At 51.5% G+C, this 22,751-nt stretch overlaps 1 protein-coding gene across 1 annotated transcript in view; it reads left to right on the top strand.

Moving 5' to 3' along the window:
• MARCH10 (membrane associated ring-CH-type finger 10) overlaps positions 1-18,479 on the top strand; it is a 90,623-nt gene extending 72,144 nt beyond the window's left edge. Inside the window, exons 7-10 of the mRNA XM_018065317.1 lie at positions 411-520; positions 8,151-8,264; positions 14,840-14,882; positions 17,983-18,479. Coding sequence (XP_017920806.1) covers positions 411-520; positions 8,151-8,264; positions 14,840-14,882; positions 17,983-18,044 — 329 coding nt within the window. The 3' untranslated portion in view covers positions 18,045-18,479. The remainder of the gene's footprint in view (positions 1-410; positions 521-8,150; positions 8,265-14,839; positions 14,883-17,982) is intronic.

The raw sequence follows: 22,751 nt of genomic DNA, 5'->3' as shown, positions 1-22,751 counted from the left end.
TTCTGCCATCAGTTTGGTCCTTACTAATTTATTTGCTTGGACTTGTGTTAGATCTACCAGGAAAAACATCAATAACATAGACCCAATGTTCACTCTTCTGGCAAACACTTGTGTTACAGACTCTCAGCCTCCATGTAGTAATTCCAATTTTATGAACCTCTGTGTTTATATTTAAACAGAGAGCAAGACCTGTTATTTAAAAGTCACGGGAATTTCACTCATGGGAAGCTTGCATAATAATGAAAACAATGACAAAGGAAATTTCAGCTCTCAGGTTCAAGGTCATTTTCTACAGAAGATGACCCACTATAAAAAGGCCACCAAAACTCAGAATTCCTAACACATACAAATTCGCTCTCAAAATGTCAACACCAGAAGGGTTACATGTAACCAAACTCTTTCATTTTAAGGAGCGGATCTTGGTGCTGTAAAGACCTGTGAGATGTGTAAGCAAAGCCTACTGGTCGACCTGGGTGATTTCAATGTGACTGAGTTCTACCAGAAGCACCAGCAGTCCCGGGTAAGAGAACCTCCTACCCATGCTGGGTCCACATGGCAGAGGTATACGGCAGGAAGGAACTCTGTCTCTGATACCAGGAATAATAGTGGAGGTGGTGTGCAGAGGTCTTGTGCAAGGCTCCCAATTCAGCTCGCTTCTCTGAGAAAGTCTGTTCCCAAATTGGACCACTGGAGGATTAGAAGACTTGGTCCCACTGCTGAGGTCCCACTACTGTCAGGGACAAAGTAGGAAGCTGCAGTTGCTGACTAGACACACAGAAATAGGAAAAGTCTGGCAAGCTCCACACCCAAATTTGCTGAAACAATTGAAATTAAATACCCACAAGAGAAAAAAAAATCAGGGTCTTAGAGAAATAGTCCCCAGTTTATATATCAAGTAATCTTGGAGGAGGGGTAATGAAGAACAGCTTTGCTCAGGGTTTACAAACATGTAAAACCGTTTACTTGTTTATTCTGGGCTTTTTTTTTTTTTTTTGCTGCACCCAACCAGGGATTGAACCTGTGTCCTCGGCAGTGAAAGCAATTAGTTCTAAGCACTGGACAACCAGGGAATTTTCCTATTGTGTGTTAAAAAAAAAAAAAAATCCTGTGAATTAACTCTCCTGGGCCATTGGATTGCAATTCTCGTACTGTGAAAGAGGTAACTTTAGGTGGGAAGGTGATTTATGCCCGGAATAATAGTTCATTGCCCATGTCTCAGGCAAACACGTCTGTTTAGAGCTATGCTGCCCAACATGGAAGCCATAAGACACGGCTAGCTCACAAACAAGTGGTTACTTCCAGTCCAGGTATGCGGTGTTACACACCAAATTTCAAAGGCTCAGTCCAAAACTAAGAGTGAAAATCCCATGGATGGAGAAGCCTGGTAGACTACAGTCTGTGGGATCACAAAGAGTTGGACATGACTGAGCAGCTTCACTTTCACTTAAAAAAAAAAAAAATCACGTAAATAACTTTATATTATAGTTTAAAATAAATAGTTGGTTGCTCATTTGTGTCTGACTCTTTGCAACACCATAGACTGTAGCCTGCCAGGTTCCTCTGTCCATAGGATTCTCCAGGCCAGAATGCTAGAATGGGTTGCCCTTCTCTTCCCCAGGGGATCTTCCCGACCCAGGGATCAAACACAAATCTCCCGCATTGCAGGCAGATTCTTTACTGGCTGAGCCACCAGGGAAGCCCATATTACAGCATCAATGATATTTAGAACATATCAGATCAAATAAAATACATTATTAGAATTATTAATAATTTCACCAGTTTCTTTCTATACTTCTTTTTTGTGGCTCCTAGAAATTCTCAGGCTACGAGTGTTGTTTGCATTGGTGGCTCACATTGTATTTCTATTGGGTAGTGCTGATCTGGACGATGCCTGGCAACCAATAAGCAGTCAACAGATATTTATCTCAAATGAAAATAGCCCATCGTTACCATTATAATTCAAAACTGACCTTCCTCATCACGCAATTAGGAAAAAAAATGATTAATAACCACAACTGTAAAGGACATAATGTAAAAACCATAAAATCACTGTTAGCAGCTGAAATGTCACTCTTCAGAGGAGTCACTTTGGCTTTCGGATCACTGGCCTGTCAACGTGTACGTGCCAAGTCGCTTCAGTTGGGTCTGATTCTCTCAGACCCTATGGACCATAGCCCACCAGGCTCCTCTGTCCATAGGATTCTCCAGGCAGGAACACTGGAGCGGGTTGCCATGCCCTCCTCCAGATCTTCCAGACCCAGGAATTGAACCTGATAACCTGCGTCTCCTGTGTCTCCTGGACTGCAGGTAGATTCTTGACCGCTGAGCCAAGGGAAGCTCTAGTCTATATCCAGACCTTTTTTGTGCAAAAAGCACAACAGAGTCAAAATGGGTCCCCTGAGTTTGGGCAGTCCTACAGTCACCTTTTTAAATCCTGGCTTATGGCTCCAGGAGGGAGTCACCACCAGGCTGTGAGTAGGGGAAAGCTGCCACGGGCACCCCACTGCCCCGCAGAGAGGAAACCGTGGGATAACTACCCCAGCCTCTCTCCTCCTGCCCTCTGGGCTTCTCCCAGGGCCTCCCATTGGCTGAACACAATGGGGAGCCAGAGGACAAGGGGGCCAAGTAAATGCAATCCATAGAGATCAGCCTCTCGGCCGCAGAGCAAGTGAAAAATGGAGCTGAGGGGAAGATGGAAAATACCCAGCACACTAATTACACGACATGGAAGCAGAAAAGAGTTGAAATTAGTTTCGAGGAGAGCTTGACAGGCCATCAGAGCCTTTTGAAAATGCCCTTCATTATAATCACAGGGAGAAACTAGATTGACAGACCCACCCTGGTAGGAGAACAAAGGTCCCAAGAACCAACGTGCAATATTTATCTGCGGATGGAAAGCAGCTGAGGGCTCACACTTTTACGGCAGTTCCGACTGTTCCGATGGCTGGTGGTGAATTTAATAGCGTCTGTTTGCTAACAGTCTGAGTTAAACTAGAGGCACTAGGGAAGTGTAACTTCCATAAGTTCAGAAGCTCTCCCTGGATGAAGATGGGAGTAACTGTCGTTTAGCATAAAGATAGTGAGGAGGGACTTCCCTGGTGGTCATAGCTAAGACTTGGTGCTCTCAATACAGGGAATCCCAGCTACAGTTCCTGGTTAGGGAACTAGATCTCACATGCTTCATTGAAGATCAGAGATCCCGTGTGCCCCCACTAAGACCCAGCAGAGCCAAGAGAAGACCAGAGAGGAAAAAGAGTGAGCCCTCCACACACAGGCTTTTGAGGACAAAGCCCTCTAAGATACCTCACTTAGCATCTGACCACAGATGGGCTTGCCCAGTAGGTGCCCAGCCAGCACTGTCAGTATTCTCTGAGGGGCTTGGATTAGTGTGTGTTTCCCTGGTTTCGTTCAATGCACCTGAGTAGGGCCAGCAGGAATGCTAGCCATGACCTCTAACAGGGCACTGAAATCCGATTTTCCCTCCTTTTTTTGGACATTGGGTGGTCCCCATAGGGTCACGGCTTGTTACCAGGCTCCAGGTGGCTAGATTAGGAACTCCTATAGGCTGTCTGGGGAGAGGCCTCATGAAGCTAAAGCAGCTGGAGGGGGTGGAGGGGAGACCAGGACCTGAACTAAGCACCTTGGGCTGTGGGCATCAGGCAGTCCATTGATTGGCCTGCCAGGGTTGGCATCAACTTGCTCCCGCCCTTACTCAAAGATGCCTGGCAATTAAGCCCAGCAGGCATTCCACACCCACTGCCCACCTCCCTGCAGTGTTGCCCATGAAGCAACTCCACATCGTTGCGTGTGTATGTGTGCATGTGCACGCTCTTGAATCTGAGGTGGGTCTCACGATTGATTGATGGGTTGATTGATTGGGTTTCTGAGCGGAAGGAAGAGCTCCTGGATGGCAACAGGTAGAGCTCCAAGGAACAGTCCAGGTTCCAAGATGGACCATAAGAAAAGACGTTTAAGAAAACCCGAGGTCAGAGATTGTACACTCAAATGCCATAGAGACCAGGCAGGTTAACAGCTGCTCAGAATCTCCCAAGTAGCATCCACTGGGAGCGGTGGCTACTGTGGCAAGGCGGTGAATACTCCCTCCAGCCGAAGGTGGTCACATCCTTCCTTCTTTCCTACCCTCCTTCCTTTCAACCAGAGCACCTCCACAGGCCAGATTCTGCTTACTGGCTACCGACTGTTGATCCTTAGCTGAGAGCAGGGGCTCTCAAAGATGGGTGGTTGCCAAACCACGGCCCACAGCATCATCTGGGAATTTGTTAGAAATGCATGTTCTTGGGCCCCATCCAGACCTACTGAATCAGCATTTGGGAAAAGGGGGTATCCAGGAACTGCATTTAAAAGGCCCTTTCAGTAATTCTGACATGTGTTAAAGTTGGGACCACAAGAGTCAAAAGTCATCACTAACCCAAAATTACGCACTTTCCCCCTCATTCTTTGATCCATGCAGGTATTTATTGAGCAATCATATTCCAGGCATGGGCCGGGCACTAGGAGCAAAGGGGCAGGCAAGGCATATGTGGTGCTTGCCCCGAATCCCAGCTTTAGTGCTTGTCTCTTGCAGGATGTTTTCTGTTTTGCGAAATACCATGTCCACTTGGATTAGCTCATTTTGTCATCACACATTGAGGAAACGAGGCAGAGCAGAGGCTACAATTCTCCTCACTGATAAATGGAGTCCCGTTCTCCATGCACAGTTAAAAGTCTTGGCCCAACGTCACAGGGCACGGTGGTCCCAGGATGCCCATTCTGAGGTCCCAGGCTCCCTGTGTGATGAAGAAGTGCCCCTGCCATCCTGGCCCCTGCCACACAGGAGGGGCTCAGGGGGCCTGTGGCTGTCATTGCTTGGAAGCACAGGCCTGGCCGTGCTCCCTCTCAGCCGTGGACAGATGTCCCTGGACACACGTAGCCACCTAATCCCCCTCACACCTGGGAGCATCCTTGGAGCATATTTGAAGACTTGCTAGAACTCTTAGCCAGGCTCTCTTTCTTCGAGCAGATTACATTGAGAATTTCCATCCATAACAACTCTCTCTGCCGAAATGAATTTGAACAAAATAAAAGGGCAGGAGAAAAGGAAGAAAAACATCTGGTAGGTGGGCGGAGTGCCCCCCCTGAGCTCCTGCCCACTGCTTCTCGTGCCTTCCCACCCCCATCTCTGCTGTTGCACGTGGGCAGCAAAGTGTGATGCACATGGGCCAAGGAGGGTCAGGTCAGGAGCAACTCCAATAAATAATGCTCCAAAAATTAGCTCATCCCGCCCTTACCAACCAAACACAACGGATGGAACTCTCTGATAACAAATGCCTCCCACTTGTGGCTTAGGGTAAAAAGGATGACTCTAAGCTGACTATGAAATGTCTGCGCCGACTGGCCCACCCGGCCCCTTTTGTCCAGCATCACAGGCTCTGCAAAGGGCACACATAAAGGAGCTGGGCCAGCGAGATTTATGGCACCGAGTGACAGGTTCCCTCCCACAGACCAGAGAAGAGACACAATCTGCTGGAAGTGACTTTTCAAATGATCTGCAGAAAACATTAGTGGATATTTTCCCATCTGCATGCCTCCGGGTCTTATGGAGTCATAAAAAGTAAATGATTTCCCTGCACGCTTTGACAAACCTGATAGTTCCAAGCCATTTTCTAGCTGATTGATTTGCCATTATGCATCGGAGTGTCTGGGAGCAGAAAGGCTTCCTGGTGAAGCACTCACTCAGGAGAGAGCCATCGACAGCTCATGGGAGGCCCCCCACTTGGAAAAGTCAACGAGGGACAAGGCTTGGTCTGTGTGGTAGGTAGTCTGGGAAGGCTTCCCAGAGGTGGTGGCTCCTGAGACAGATGGCAAAGGAAGCACTGACTCCTGGGGACGGTGGCAGGAGGCCTTTAACACAGAAAAAAGAGAAACGAGCCATCTCTCTGCCTGTTCTAGGCCAAGGTCAGAAGAGAAAGTCTAAAAATAGGCTAACCGCTAAGGACTGTTGGCTGGAGTCTTTGAAGGCAGGTCTGTAGGGCAGGAGGGGGTTCAAGCAGTGACCTTGAGGCCAGTGGTCACCAAGATTCAGAGCTGGCCCTGATGCAGAAGGGAAGAGCACAAGGGTCTTTGCTTAGCTTGAGCACCTTTTCTGGCAGCCGATCCATCCTGGAAGGGGTGTGCTCTGTGCTGGCTTCCTGCGCTGCCCTCCAGGGGATGGGAACAGGACACCGGGCCTGCAAAGCCCCTCGGGCCCCCGGGGGAAAGGAAGGAGGAGGCACTGAGATGCTACTGTGTCAAGGCCGAGCTTCAGTTCTCCTGGGAAAGCAGTCACGGTTTCGACCTTTCCCAAGGGTGATGTCAAGGGCCGTGCCCTCTGCTGGGGCTTCTAGTCCCCTGGGGTTTCCTGAGCATCATCTGGCCCATCCCTGATCCTCCCACCCTGGAGATCTGACCCGAGGACAGATGGGGGAATAAAGCGGCAGACGGGGAGGAGTCATCACAAATCTGATAATTTATGGAAGGTCGAGGCAGGTCCATGGGGCGAGGCTCTGCAAGACAGACCGCCAAAGGAGCCGAGGACAGAGGCGCCACGGTCACTCGGATGGTCAGGTCTTCCCTAGAGGAACCTCCCAGTGTGTTCAGCACCAGTGAGAAAAATACACCAGCACACACCCACCGAGAAAAAGCAAAGACATTAGCCAGTGAACGACGCAGCATACACAGCAAAGACGAAGGCTTAGGACTCAGGGAGGAATGCCTGGAACAAATCGGGAAGATTTCTGCAAGGAGGCGACCTTGAGACAGCTGTAAAGGAAGTCATGGACACAGCCTTGGAAGGGTGGAAAGTGGCAGAGATTTCACAGCAGAGACACAAAGGGGCTTCCCTGGTGGTGCAGAGGCTGAGTCCCCATGCTCCCAGTGCGGGGGGTCCAGCCCCGATCCCTGCTAGGGAACTAGATCCCACCTCCTGCACGCTGCAGCTGAAGATCCCACATGCCCTAACTAAAGATCAAAGATTCTGAGTGCTGCAACTGAGAGCCTGCACAGCTAAATAAAGATTTTCAAAAGAAACAGACGCACGAAAACAAGCCAACAGACCACGTGAGAAAGAGCATGCGCAGAAGCCTTGAGGTTCACGTGCCATCCGAGGCCCCACCGGGCACATGCTCTCTGGGGTTTAGATGACAATAGGGCAGCTGGGGAGGGTGGGGAGTCGGGGAGCCCCTACGTGCGACCATCACTAAGCCCAGTTGTGAAGGGAGAAACTTAGAGAACTAAGGCCTGAGGCCCTTCCCTTGAGCAAATGAGGGATCTAGGAACAAAAAACATTCCCGCCATGGCACCTGTGTCCCAGATTCTCCAACAGACCCGTCTGCCTTCCTGAGTCACAGTCTCATCCTGTTGACTCCTCTTCTCAGTGGCCAGCAGCTGCACGTGTACATATAACATGACGTCCAGTTGCCTCCATTCTGCCTAATATGGTCCCACCGTACCATCTCCCCAGCCCATGACAAGACTTTTAAAAAATTCAAAACCAACACATGCCCCATATACTCCAGCTATACTCGTGAGTAGAGAATTTTGCCCAACAAACACTCTGCCCCCTCATGTGTGTGCTGCCATTCAGGGCCTTTGTCAGAGCCACCTACCAAAGTCCCTCCCACCCTTTTAGGACCATCAGAGACAGTGTCACCCAGGTCATATGCCACCAGCCTCTTTCTTCCCATTCACGACTCCTTTGTGGCCCTTGACACATCCCACTGATACGGGAGCCGTCTTTGAATGAGACACACTCTCTCCCACATCACAGAATGGGGTCCCAGCAGGGAGCTGAGACCTTTGGCCCTGTGTTCTCCTGACACTCAGCTCAAGGCCATGGCAGGTAACTACTCAGTGAGTGTCCACAGCCCAGGACCAGGCCAGGAGCTTCTTCAGGCATCCTCTATGAAGCAGTCAAAGATTCCAGGATGGCTATCCTGCCTCCACCCCAGGTCCCTTTCTGCTCTGTACTCCGGTCCCCCTCCAGAGCAGGCCTTGCCTTGGGGCTTGGTCTCCCGTTCCTATTTCTTGTCCCCTCTTGGCCTAGTATCCTCCACCCTGTTATTGAGACCATGAATATTATAGATGAACTTAAAGGCTTTCTTGTTCACCTGTAGGTACAAAATGAGCTGATGAATTCAGGCTTATATCTGGTGTTGCTGCTCCATCTTTATGAACAGAGGTTTGCAGAACTCATGAGACTCAACCACAACCGGGCCACGAGAGAGAGGGTGAGCGGGGCCCTGCCTGGACGGTCAGCAGCAGTGTCACTGACCTTGCTGTGTGCTTTAGTAGATGTGTGTCTGTGTTCAGCTGGTGGGATATGGCACTGTCATCACTGGCACCAAGACTAATGGCTGCCAGGTATAGGCACAGCGACCCTCTGGCTGAAAAGTGACAGTCAAGTGTGAGTGTTAGTTGCTCAGTCATGTCTGACTGTTTGCAACCCCAGGGATGGTAGCACACCAGGCTCCTCTGTCCATGGGATTCCCCAGGCAAAAATACCAGCATGAATAGCCATTCCCTCTTTCAAGGGATCTTCCTGACCCAGGGATCGAACCTGGATCCCTTGCATTGCAGGCAGGTTCTTTACCGTCTGAGCCACCAGGTCACATAATTGTTTCCTATTAAATATGAGTGGTAATTAAATGGTCATTAATGGTTATATAAGCAAGTGGGTCTCTAGGGATATTTGGTGCCCAAAATAAGGCCAGCAAGGCTGCAGGGGCTAGGTGTGCATCACACGTGGATGTCCACTGCCCAAGCAAGGAGGGTCCATGAGAAACAGGAACCTTCCCTGCCCCCAGCCAAGGGAGCTGTTTATTTCGCTTTGGCTCCCAGGGTATGTTATCCCAGCATCTGTGTGTGTGTATATGCCAAGAAACAAAGGTGCTGATGGGGTCCCATCTGTCACTAGAGAAGTGACAGCATATTTACGAGGAATGATCATCTGTGGCTGCCCTTCCTTTAATAAAAGAACCAGGGCCGTCTAGGAGACTGCATGGTGTCGGGGGAGAAGCCTGGATCCACTACTCAGATCAAAATGCGGGAGAACAGGGCAACCTCTGAAATGTACGCATACCCTTGGCCATTATCAAGTCAGAACCCGGAGCCCCAAGGGACTGTCCTCCTTGTTAAATGTCCCCCGGTGGCTGCGCCAGGGAAGAGCACTGGCCGGACAGGGGCGCCTTCCTTACCTGAAGGCCATGCCAGGCACTGATATGCTTTTAGTGTTTGGGGTTCCCAGGACACCCCCTGAGGCTCGAAATTTGACCATCTGCTCACTTCAGAAGGTCACCACAGATTCAGAAGGGACTGAATTCATAGGTTCACAGAGTTCACGGGTTCAGAAGGGACATCCCTGGTGGTCCAGTGTTTAAGACTCCATGCTTCCAATGCAGGGGATACAGGTTTGATCCCTGGTCGAGGAACTAAGATCCCACATACAGTGCCACATGGCAAAAAAAAAAAAAAAAAAAGTCACCCCTGGAAAGCAAACCAGTGTGGCCGTGGACAAGCCTCCAGTGGTACCCTGAGGCAGCTTTAGTGATGCTCTGCTACGCGTCCCACGCACCTCTCTCTCTTCACCATCTTGGCTCTTCATGTCTCTCTGTCTCTACTTTTCTACCTCAAGTGGACAAGAGGCACCTGCCAGCACCAGTCACCGTCTGAAGGTGAAACCCAGTGACTCCAAGTGCTCCCTACACAGCCCCAGTCCCTGCGCCACTGGAGGCCGTGGCAATCCATTCGGAGCCATCCCTGCTAGAAATGGGCTTCCCTGGTGGCTCAGTGGCAGAGAATCCACCTGCCGCTGCAGGAGACGTGGGTTTGATCCCTGGGTCGGAAAGATCCCCTAGGACGAGGATATGGCAACCCACTCTAGTATTCTTGCCTGGGAAATCTCATGGACAGAGGAGCTTGGTGGGCTACAGTCCATGGGATTGCAGAGTCGGACATGACTGAGCATACACTCACGCCACTAAAAATGTTGGGTTCAGACCATTAATCATAAGAATTTGAGATCTGTCTCTATATCTTTCTGGCTTCCATTCTCCCCTTAAACCCTAAGTTCTCAATTAAGACAACAGGCTGGGTCTTCGCCAAGATATCTCCTCAGGCATCTCACCCTCTCTCTGACCCAGGCCTGTCCTTCCTTTCACTCTTCCGTAGTTTTAATGGTGACATAAATTCCTTAGAGAAATACATTTTTTTAAAAGTATAACAGGAAGCAGGAAATGATCCTTTGTTAACATTTCTGTAACCTTATTTTCACGATTCCACATCTTTTTTAATGAACTTTTTATTGCACATTGAACTTCAAAGCACCCAGGGTTCGATAAAGGTTACAGATGGCCACACCGTCCACAAACAAAGGCAAGAGACATTAGCCTCTGGGACTATAACACTGCACACAGGAAGGCAACAAAGAGCACAGCCCACCGGATGAAAAACCCACGCCCTTAAAGCATTGACTCTAGAGAACATTCTGGTAAAACTATCCCAGAGAAGGAGCAGGTAACGTGGGGAGCAAGCCAGGAGCCAGCAGGGAAGGAAGCAGGAAGGACAGGGCATCACTTCTCTCATCACAAGCTTACTTGTAATTTGAGATTCCCCCGAAATATTGGGTGGGCCAATATTCCTTTCGAGTTTTTTGTACCATCTTGCAGAAAGACCCAAACAAACTTTTTGGCCAGCCCCGTAGTTCTCACCCATATAAACCACCAAGCAGTAACCAGTACTAAGAACCAGTTACGAGGTACCTGAATGGAAGTAGGAAAACAGGTGTGTGAATGTGCTCAGTTGCTCGGGCCTGTCTGACTCTTTGTGACCCCACGGATTGTGGCCTGCCAGGCTCCTCTGTCCATGAGATTCTCCAGGCAAGAATACTGGAGTGGGTTGCCATAACAAGTGGCTTTCATCAAATTGATTCTCTTCTGGATTTGAGTCTCAGTATTTTCTTGCAGAAGATTCTAAGGGTGACGTTTAGCAAGAGAGAGGCACTATGATGGGAAAGAATGCCTCCTTCCCTCTTCTTTACTGACAAGAACCTGAAAAGCCATTCACAACAGGCTCCTGGTTGTGTCTCAATAAGACACAGTGATGAAGGTCTGTCTGTGGTGGTGATCACTCATTCACACCTGCATATCAGGTGCTGAGATGGGGACCTGGGAAAGTGGCTATCAGACATGATGTCCCTTTCTCTGAGGAGTTAATAATCAGGTGGGAAGGTGAGACTCACATATAGGGAAAACCAGAAAATGATCAAAAAGTAGCCCTTGATCCAGAGAAGGCAATGGCAACCCACTCCAGTACTCTTGCCTGGAAAATCCCATGGACGGAGGAGCCTGGTAGGCTGCAGCCCATGGGGTTGCGAAGAGTCGGACACCACTGAGCGACTTCACTTTCACTTTTCACTTTCCTGCATTGGAGAAGGAAATGACAACCCACTCCACTGTTCTTGCCTGGAGAATATGAGGGACGGCAGAGCCTGGTGGGCTGCTGTCTATGGGGTCGCAGAGTCGGACACAAGTGAAGCGACTTAGCAGCAGCAGCAGCCCTTGATCAAGAGAACTAACAGATCCAATGAATTCCCAGAGGCTGTGAAATAACCCAAGATCTTCCCTGACAGTGGCTTCCTGGGGTTTTCAGTGATCTTATAAACGAATAATTTGGCTCCCCAGTGAGGCTGTGAGCCATTTTAAGGCAAAGTCAAACCTTCTACATTTATCCTTTTCCTGAAGCTGGACACACAATGATTCATGTTTGACTGCTGACCAAGTCCCAGACACTATGGATGCCAGGAGCACTGGTTACAAACTTGCTAAATTACTGCCAGAAAAGGATGTGGTCTGCTAAGGGTTGCAGGAGTAGGTCAGGGGGAGGATATGGTCATTGACAAGTTGGAGCAAGGAACCCTTACCTCTTTTGTATACCGTGGTCCTCCAGTGCCTTGAAAATGCCTGGTACATACTACGCACTCAGTAACCTCCTGATGCTCAAGCAATGAAAAAGTGAACAATACTTGCTTCTTCAAGAGGCAAGTATTGAAAAAATTGGAGAAATGTGGAGAAAGTGATAATATAAATTTATGGAGAAAAAAGTATTCTAGGTAAAGGAACTCTTTCAAGTTCAAGGTATATCTGAGTATTCAGAGGTTTTCTACATGTCTACCATGTGATAGGTCCTAAACTGTGTTCGCTCTGCTCAGTCATGTCCAACTCTTTGTGACCCTATGGACTGTAGACCCCCAGGCTCCTCTGTCCATGGGATTTTCCAGGCACGAATACTCGAGTGGGTTGCCATTTACTCCTCCAGGGGATCTTCCTGACTCAGGGGCTGAACCCATGTCTCCTACATTGCAGGTGGATTCTCTAACCACTGAGCCATCGGTGAAGCCCTTGGGTTCTAAACTAGATCCTGGGGAATATAAAGATGATCAAGACACACTTTGCTAAAAGGGATTCAGAGTCCAAAGAGACAGATGGGTAACCAAGAGTATCCAAAAAAATAAATAGTGCCTTGTGTTATTTCAGGAGATGGAGCTGGATGTGGAAGAAGGCAGAGTTAAAGGACAGGAAGGGGCCACTGTTCTTACCCACCCCCCACCCCTGCTTCTTCCATACCTTCTGCAGGACAGACCCTCCAGGCAGGAGGGACACAAGCCAACGTTTCAGAGGCCTTTGCTCTGAATCCAGTTAGCTTGTACTCTTTGCCATCCGTCTTCCCACTGCTTTGGGAGCCTGGTGGCAAAGCACTTCTTTATTGCTCCTGTCAACCAGTCAGCTGAGGAGGTGATGCTGGAGCTGAATCTTGGACCAGTGCTGGTGGGGAGGGAAGGGCATCCACGCAGAAGGGAACACAAAGGCTCAGGAAGGAAAAGATTTGCGTGTCTGGGAAAGTCAAGGCACTGAGTGTGGCCAGAGCTGGCCGGAAGTAAGCAGGATGTGACAGGGTTGGGTGCAGCTCTGGGAGGCTATGGAAGGCTTTCTAGCCTGGGGTTGACAGGTCAGGAGAGCTCTGTTTCTGAGAGAGTGGCCATGTGGAGGGTGGGCTTAAGGGGGAAGAGCCCAGCTGGGCAGCTTCTGCACTGGGACAGGGTGAGGGGGCCCACGTGGGGAGCACTGGAGGTGGAGGGCCAGATTTAAGTGGGCACGGAGAGTGAGGTACGGGGTGAAGGGAGCAGTGACTGTTATGCTCTGCAAATGCCTAGCAGGAAACTGGCCTTTTCTCTCTCCAGCTGTTCACAATGAGAGCATCTCCAGAGAACATGGGGCCCCACCAGCCTCACCTGACCTGCTTGGCTCACCCTTTAATCTCATGGGGACATAGGACTGTTCTGCAGGGTGAAGCTAAAAGGACATGCCTTCCCTCTGCCTTCTCTCTTTCAGTGCCCATGTGGCGCTCTCCGGTATTCAGGGACAGCACCCTCCAGGGTTCCCTAACCTGGGCTTCCTCCTGGGTGTGGGTTTTGTCTGTGCCACGCTCTTCATCCCCTCTCAATGAAATGACCCTGGACCCGAAATTGCTCTCCCTGCCTGCCCATGGCAGCTTCCTTACACTTCTCAAGTGCCTCATTTGCCAAACTAGATGAAATAGAAAGAATCCCTGTGTGTGTGCATGCACTAAAAAGCAGAGCATAGGCGGGAGCCCACGGCTTCCACGATGCCCTCCTGGCACAAGTACCCACCTGTCTTCTGCCTTAGGGGTGCTACTTTCACACTTCACCTGGAAGGGGAGGGGAGGGTGTTGAAGTCGCCTGGAAATCCCACTGGCCTATCCGTGTGTGAGGGTCCGTGGATCTTCCCTAGGCTCTCCGGAGCCATTCACATCATCTCTACAAAACCGAAAACCCTTGCCCCAGAAGACCAAACCAACCCAAAATTTTGTGCAAGGCCCAGGCTTGGTCAACTATTGGGAAAGCTTGCCTACTCACCAAGTTGGCGCCCCCTGGTGGCCATCATTAGATAGCCACCATCTCCGGGCGCAGAATCTAGAGGCAGGATGAGGTCGTCCTAGCAGCCTGGGGAACACGGAGGCCGTTGCTAGCATCGCCCGAGGTATACTTTACCAGGTAACCAGGACTGCTCCTCTAGAAGAAATTCCAACCTTCTGCCCTTCCCCCCGGTCTTCTGGGGAGAGGGACCCAGAGGCTACACTGGCCAGGCAGTTGCCCCAGTAACAGTGTCCAGCACCCCTTGTTTTGTCCCCCAGCCTGTCACAAAGGCCCTCCTCCCCCTGGGGGGGGGAAGGGCACAAGCCCCTCTGCCCCAGAGCCCACATCCTTGCAGCCTCGCACAATGGCCTCCCACGGAGTACACAGTGTTTCTCATTGTGGCATAAAATGCCATAAAGTCAGAACAAAGAGGGAGCCCAGAGCCTTGATGGGCCTGCTGCTTCCTGCCGGGTGGAGAATACAACCGATTGTTTAAAAGCCAGTGGTGAGGCAAGTGGCCAATTAGCACGGCTTTCACCCCCACTGCCTGGAAATGTGACTCTGGACCGTCAGGATGGGGTTCTGCTGCTCAGATCAATTGCTGAGAGGTCGCAGGTCTGTTCACACTGCCAAATTTAGACGCCACAAACAGGCAAAGGTGACCTGCGCTATCGCTGACGCTGTCTTTAGGAGGCGCCTACGCCCCACAGGTGCTGAATATCAACACTGCCCTCGCACCTCCACGCCTCCTTCTCTGCCCCTTTAAGGTGATGTCAGGGATTCCTAGAATATTCCCGCGACTAGGGGATTAGACATCTGTTCACAATTGCTTTGGAAAAAACCGTTCATTTTTCATTGTCTTCTTTCCCATAGTTGTCAAGAAACTACCCACAACCCAGACCGGAAGAAAACGAAAGTAGGTGTGGGGGTCAGTCCTGCCATGTTGAGGGTGTTTGGCAATTTGCTGTCTTTCTGTGGCTGTGTTGAACCTAATCCTATGGAAGGAAGTAACAACCACCCCCTGCCCCCAGAGGCAAAAATAACCCCACAAAGCTGGGGAAACCCTAGCTGCAGCAGTCAGCAAGGCAGTCCAAGTGTGCTGGATGCAGAAGAGATGAGTTTGAACTCATGCTGAAAGCGAAAGCAAAGGCGGGCAAAGGGAGGATCAGTCTTCCTCAGGCATAGGATGACCCGCTGCAGGTTTCCTTCCTTTCCTTTTACTGGGATTCTCCAGCCTCCAGCACTTAGAGGAGTCTCTTGGGATTTCTTCTAAACCCCGGAAGGGCGCCGTGTAGCCATTACATAAAGGGACCACCATCATTCACAAGTTAGTATTGGAGTTACTGGATTTTCTCACTCTTCGGCCCAAGCCAGTGGCCCTGCCGGATTCAGAAGTTGAACAAGGAAAACAAGTGTTGGGAAAGGGCCAAGGAGCCAGGCCAGCTGTCTCCAGAGCAGGCTTATTATCCCATTGAAAACCCGACTTAAGAAAGCGTGCTCAATTAAAGCAGGCAGGCTGGTGGTCAGATGTGGGAAGAACTATCCCATCAGCTGGGAGGATAAACCTTACAGTGAACTAAGGAAGGGGGTGCCAGAAGCGACAGTTCCATCCCCAGAGGCTGTTCTGGAGAGAAATGTCACAACTGCCTGCCTTTAAAGGTTTAAAACAGCTATTTCCACTCAGGCTTTGCCGTCAGAATCACCCGGGGAACTTAGAAAAATATAGATTCCCGGGCCCCTCCCAGAGACACCGATTCAGGCACTGGGGTGGGCGCCTGGTGACCCTGATACAGTCAGTGGTCATGGTAATGCTTTGGGGACCCACACCCTGCCCCCCGCAACCGACCCGCCCGCAGAGGCTGAACCAGCTCAAAGCTCCACAGGGTGGGGCCCAGATGACGACCCTAGAGCACCCAATCTATTATTCAGGGCACGCAGTCCCGAGAACCCAGCGGATCATTTTCAGAGTGGGGAGGGCTCTCCCGGGCTCTCCCTTCACAAAAGGAACTCGCAGGGTCCCAGTCCCCGGGCGCCACCGCGGGGGTCCAGCCGAGCCAGGTGCGGGCCCAGAGCCCCCTCGCGCCCTCGCAAGGTCGCGGGGCCACTCGGCGGGCGGCCGGTCCCCGGCGTCGTCGCCCGGGCCGACCCCGAGCAGCTGCTCCCTCTCGGGCCGCCGAGAAGGGAGGGCAGGCAGGGAACGGCGAGGACTAGGAAAGACCTTTGTGTGCGGGCGCGGGCGCCCCGGCTCGGTCCAGAGAGGGCCCGCCGCGCGTCGGCCGGGAAGGCTCGGTGGCCCGAGGCTCCGGGCAGGGTCTCGGCGCCGCGCCCCGCCGCGCCCCTCCCGGCCCCCGCCCCGGAGGCGCCCGCGCTCTCCCCGGTTCGGGGAAACCTGCAGCGGCGGGCGCGCCCGGGCGCGTCTGGCTGGGCAGGGGCGACCCCTAGTGCCCAGCGGGGCCTGCTGCCGCCCTGCCGCGGGGGGCGGCCCGGAGCAGGATGGAGAGCTTCCCTCCACACCCCGGCTTGGGGATGCGGAAGGGGCACCGCGGCTCCAGGCCTGGGGCCTCCGGCTTGGGTGACATATCTAGAGGACGGCAGAAGAGCGCCCCCAGGGTGGTGCTTAAAAAGGCGCCTCCGCCGAGGGAACCCTGCCTCCTGTGTTGCACCGAGGCAGATGGTTCCCGCCCCCAGCCCCGCACCATGTCAGAACCGCCTCTCTTCAGGAAGCTGGGACTAGCTCTAGGATCCACCCCCTCCCGGTAGAGTCCTAATGTAGGGGCCTCAGATTTTCCCCGCTGGAAACGGGTCCAGGCCCTCTCCGCCTGTCCCAGCCCTGCGCACACCCCAGGCGCCGGCAGGGGCAGCCCCGCGCAGAGGGACCGTCTTGGCTCGCTGCTCAGACGCCGCCGGGGCCTGGCTTCCCGCCCGAGCTCTGATCAGGACCAGAGCCAGGGCAGCCGAAGGCGGATCCACACGCCTCGCGCCCTTCCCCCTGGGGCCATGGCTTCCCTGGTCCCGGCAGTCTGGCGGGACTCACCTGGTTGGCAGCGCTCTGTGAAGATGGGTTGCCGCAGCTGAGTCACGGCTGTGACCCGCCGCCCTAGCCCCATGCAGGTAAACAGGGAGGGAAAAGGCAACTCATCAGGGCACAGCAGGTGACACAAAGATGCCAGCCTCTGTGGCTCATGCCAACCTTCCCGCTGGGCACCCTGTCCTGGGCTCCTGGGAACCGAGGCTGGACACAAAATAAGGGCTGCTGGGGAGAGGCCCTGGGTGGGTGTGCCTGGGTCTAACACATTGTCACACAGGCCCCCCCCCCCACACACACACAGCTGCTTCTTGGCTGGCACGAATAATGGTCACCACAGTCAAGTTCAAGTCCAGGGAGGGGAATCATGCCTCCAGCAGCCTGGAGTGGGCAGGAGCAGCCATGAAGGCCTTCAGCCTCGGCTGGGCCAGAGCATCTGCCCCTAACCCAAATGTACAAGTCAAGGCAACTAGATTTGGGGGAAAGAGGAAGGTGAGAGAAGGTGGGCAGCTCTTGGAGCTGCGGCTGCATTGTGGTGAAGCTGAGAGTATCCAGGTAGGGATGGAGGGAGGCGATTACTCTTGTTCCCTTGCCCTTCACCAGTCAGAATGTGCTTCCAAATAGGGAGCACTCACTCCAGCCAATGAGAAAAGAAATATTGAGAATAAAAATCTTTCTCAAGAATAAAGAAAGCACCCCACCTCAGCTCTTCCGCTCTGACTCCACTGCTTCTCACTGCCTCTGTGCCCCCCCATCACATGACCCTCTGTGTCCTGTTTGATCCCCGAAAGACTGCAGGGCCTCTGTTCCTCACACTGTTCCAAGCACTGTAGCACGTGGTGTGTGTGTGGTGTGTGTGTCTGTTGTGTATTGTCTGTATGTCTGGTCACTGGTGCTGGGGCAGGGGTTTGGGGTAGCTGGGCAGGAAGGGCAACGATGCCATCCTCCTCCACGACAGAGTCCGCAGCCTGAGCTTCCTCTTGCTTTCCAGGTTCCGAGCTGGGAGATGGGAGTGACGGCAGCATTTGTGAAGGCAACAGCCGAGTTGTCTAGCAAGGGAGCTGGCCCTGGAGCTGGCCGGGCAGAAGCCTCTCCTCCTGGCCACCCTTCCTCTGTGCCCACAAGCCTCCCTTCCTCCTCCTTGCCACTGAAACCGAAACCGATGTTCCCAGTTATCTTTCTCACCTTCTGCCACTCTCTTTTTGGGATCTGGCTCGAGCATCCACAGACAGCAATAGCAACCCGCTCAGTCCCAGACCTGGGCTTGCTGAGCCCCCGCCAGCTGCCCAGCTGCTGCCCCTCCACCCAGAAGTCCAAGGGGACCCATTGGCCCTAGTGGGCCCCAGGGCCTGGGGTCCCTCTGCAGAGGGTGCCCCTTCAGGTCTCACTCCACCCTGAGTGGAATCAGTAAACTGACGTTATTCACGCAACTTTGTCTTGTGCTCATTCCAGTCCCCTTGGACAAAGACTCAGGGCCTGAAACTCTGAGGAGTACACCTCCCGCACACCCCGCCCCCTGTCTCACCTCTCCTTGCCCCCACCATCACTGCCACGAGGGATGACACCGCCTGGGCCCGCACAGGCTGGCTGGCTGCCCCCGTATGTACCCACTTAGGAGGGTTTGGTACATTTCCTCCACACTTCTCTCCTAATTGCACCTTATCACCCAAAGACCAGATCAAGACTTAGGATGAAAAACAAGGCAGAGAATTTAGTAAGAAAAGAAGAGGTAGGTGTGTATATATGAGAGAGAGACAAAGCCAAGTCAAAAAATAAAGATGGAGGGAGTGAACTACTGATACCTGCAAAAACACTGCAGCGAATGAAAGAAGCCAGTCACGGAAGACAACATACTGTACGATCCTGTTTACATGCAGTTTCTGGAAAGGCAAACCATAGGGACAGGGCAGTGCTTGCTGGGGGTTGGGGAGGGGCGTGGAGATGGACTGCACACGAGCTCGAGGGGACTTTGCGGGGTGATGAGCGGCTTCTGAAAGCTGGTCTGTGGTTATGTTCACACACCTGGATGCATTTACTAAAGCTTATTGAACTGTGTGCTTAACGTAGGCGAACTCTGTGGTATAACTGTAAAATATGCCTCAACAGACTTTCTAAACAATGGAAGAAGGGGCAGAGAAAGGGTAAGAGAGAGAAAAGGGTTAAAGAGGATGAGGCGCTTCTCGAACCGCCTTTAAGACCTGCCCTCCTCAGAACAAGAGTGACCACTGAAGATGTTGCTGCCAAGGGGTCCCCCAAATAAGTTACAGCATCAGTGGGGTTTAGGAAAAGCTAGACGTCGAAATCTTGTCTATGTTCCACAGTTAGGCAGTGACTCAAGGACTGCAAACAAGAAGGTTCCACCAGGCTGCCTAGATCCGAGAACCACAGAAGAACGTCTTTAAATGTGCATAGTCCCTGGAAGAGCCACTCAGGTTGAAAATATCTCCATGCTGTACATTAGATTCCTATAACCTCAAGTTGTTCCACTCACCAGTGGAGCTCCAAGCCCTGATCCTTCTATGAGAGAATGGGTCTTTGTTTTTCACTGAATTGTAAGGTCAACTGAAGATAAAGGATTTGTCCGAGAGCCAATACTGAGAAATATCTAAGGGACAGTGCATATTTTAAAATAAGGTTTATAGAGAACTTAATGGAATTTGAGGTGGCTGGGTAAATGTTCTGGCAGGCCAAACCTGCAGTAAGATGTAGCAGGGTTTGAGGCAGCTACCCTGAAACCGTTACAGGTTTACATCAGCCGGTGTTGGGTGTGGGGCAACTATCTGAAGGATTTACAGACAAAAGCAGGAGTGCCTCCTGTGAGGTCTGGGTGGCGAGAGGTGCAACACAGCAGACCTGCACCATCAATTCATCGCCACTGCAGCCCAGGGGCCTGCCGATGGGGCTTCTCATGGCCCAAGATGCCAAAGTACCAAGTCTCATCTATTAAAAGACAATGATGGGTCCAGTATTCTTTCCTGGGAAATCCCACGGACACAGGAGCCCGGCAGGCTATAGTCCATGGAGTGCCAAAGAATCGGACACGACTTAGTGACTAAACAACAACATGGATTTGTCAGTTTCTGTCGTGTGTGTGTGTGAGTCACTCAGTAGTATCCAGCTCTTTGCAACCCCATGGACTGTAGCCCGCCAGGCCTCTCTGTCCATGGAATTCTCCAGGCAAGAATACCGGAGTGGGTTGCCATTTCCTTCTTTAAAGGATCTTCCTGACCCAGGGATCAAACCTGGGTCTCCTGCATTGCAGGCAGATTCTTTACCCTCAGAGGCACCAGGGAAGCTTCTGTCACGTGAGTGCTGAAAGTGTGAAGTGAAAGTGAAAGGGGCTCAGTTGCATCCGACTCTTTGTGACCCCATGGAATTCTCCAGGCCAGAATACTGGCCTTCTCCAGTGGATCTTGCTGACCCAGGCATACTGCAAGAAGCTAAACAATTAAATGCATTATTTGTGATTTAAAAAAAAAGACAACGATGGGGACTTCCCTGGTGGTCCAGCGGTTAAGACTCCACACTCCCAATATAGGCGGCCCAGGTTTGATCTGGCCAGAGAAGTAAATCCTGCATGCTGCAACTGAAAAATAAATAAATAAATAAATCGGGTGCTACAACTAAGACCCGGTACAGCCATATAGATAAATTCTCAAAAATAATAATTAAAAAAAAGAATGATGAAAAGGGCTATCTCCCTCCCCTATAACTGGCTAAATATCAGCAGAACCTACTCGAGGCTGAGGCACACTGGACAGGACACAGGGTCTTCAGGCAGCTTTTACCCACTATCAGCTTGTGCTTCCCTGGTGGCTCACAGGGTCAAGAATCCACATTGCAGGAGACCTGGGTTAGACCTTTGGGTTGGGAAGAACGCCTGGAGAAGAGAATGGCTACCCACTCCAGTTATTCTTGTCCAGAGAATTCCATGGACAGAGGAGTCTGGCAGGCTACAGCTGATGGAGTCACGGAATCTGACTCAACTTTCACTTTTTTCAACCAGGCGCAGGATGTGAAGACGCAGGGGAAAAATGCATAGCACCCACCTCCTTGGAGCTCAGTTCTCACTGGGGCAGGACATGTGTAGAAAACATCATACTGAGGTAACAGGAGCCCACAGGTCGCCCTTACAGAGCACGTCCTAGGAGCTGGGCCTGAGGGTAAGCGTTTCACATTTATCTTTAATCCTCACAATACGCCCATGAGGCAGATACAAGTAACCCCATGTTACATGGGAAGAAAGGTGCACTAGGTTCTCTAGAGAAAAAGAGCTAATAGGATATATAGAAAGAGATTTAGTATGAGGGATTGGCTCACAGGATTATGGAGGCTGAGAAGTCCCACCATCTGCCATCGGCAAGCTAAGGACCTAGGAAAGCCGGTGATGCGGTTCCAACTCAAACTTGGGCCTGGGAACATGGGGCGGGGTGCGGCAAGAGTGTGAACCCTGGTTGGCGTCTGAAGGCCTGAGAACCAGAAGTGTTGATGCTCTAGAGCAGAAGATGGGTGTCCTAGCTCAACAGAAAATCTGTCCTTTCTCTCCCTTTTTGTTCCGTTCAGGCCCTCAATGGATTGGACCATGCCCACCCCCCCACCCTGGGGAGAGTGATCTTCTTTACGGTTTATTGATTCCAGTGCCAACCTCTGGACTTCACTGGAGGTCCAGCGGTTAAGAATCCCCCCTGCCAATACAGAGGCCACTGCAGCATGCCAGGCTTCCCTGTCCTTCAGTCTCCTGGAGTTTGCCCAAACTCATGTCCATTGAGTTGGTGATGCCATCCAACCATCTCATCCTGTCTCCCCTTTCTCCTCCTGCCTTGTCATTCCCAGCATCAGGGTCTTTTCCAATGAGTTGGCTCTTCACATCAGGTGGCCCAAGTATTGGAGCTTCAGCTTCAGCATCAGTCCTTCCAATGAAGCACCACGATTCGAAAGCATCAGTTCTTCAGCGCTCAGTCTTCCTTATGGTCCACCTCTCACATGTGTACATGACTCCTGGAAAAACCACGGCTGTGACCATATGGACCTCTGTCAGCAAGGAGATGTCTCTGTTTTTTAATATGTTGTCTAGGTTTGCCATAGGTTTTTCTTCCAAGGAGCAAGCTTCTTTTAATTTCGAGGCTGCAGTCACCATCCTCAGTGATTTATATACACTACTATGCACAAAATAGAAAACTAGTGACAACTGACTGTATATAGCGCAGGAAACTACTCAGTGCTCTGTGGTGACATAGATGGGAAGGAAATCCAAGGAATACAGGATATATGTATGCGAATAGCTGATTCAGTTTGCTATACAGTGGAAACTAACAACATTGTAAAGCAATTATACTCCAATTTTAAAAAATAATAAAATATCCATAATAGTGCAAACGTCTCACATATGAACCAAGCCCCCACTTCATTTCTACACATCCTAAGCAATTCTCTTTTGGCTGCAGAGTGCTGCATGCAGGATCTTAGTTCCCCAAACAGAGATCAAACCGGGCCCCACAGAGTCTTCACCACTAGACCACCAGGGAAGTCCCCATCCTATGCAATGCTGTGCATTGCGTGCCATGTCCAGCCCCAGCCCAGGCTCATCAGGTGTCCCTCCCCCGCTGCCTCAGGAATGGAGGCCAGAGAAAAAGGAAAGGAGAGAGGTCGTTTTTAGCCCTTACACTCAAAACAGGCTTCTGAAACTCAGCACAGATGTCTCAGGTTGAGAGAGAGTTCTTGAGCCTCAGAGTCTGACTGTAAGATCATGGGGGTGGAGGT

The sequence above is a fragment of the Capra hircus genome, chromosome 19 (genome assembly GCF_001704415.2).
Source record: "Capra hircus breed San Clemente chromosome 19, ASM170441v1, whole genome shotgun sequence".
Classification (NCBI taxonomy): domain Eukaryota; kingdom Metazoa; phylum Chordata; class Mammalia; order Artiodactyla; family Bovidae; genus Capra; species Capra hircus.
Note: the sequence above shows the minus strand (reverse complement) of the source record. Positions and strands in the feature narration are given on the sequence as shown.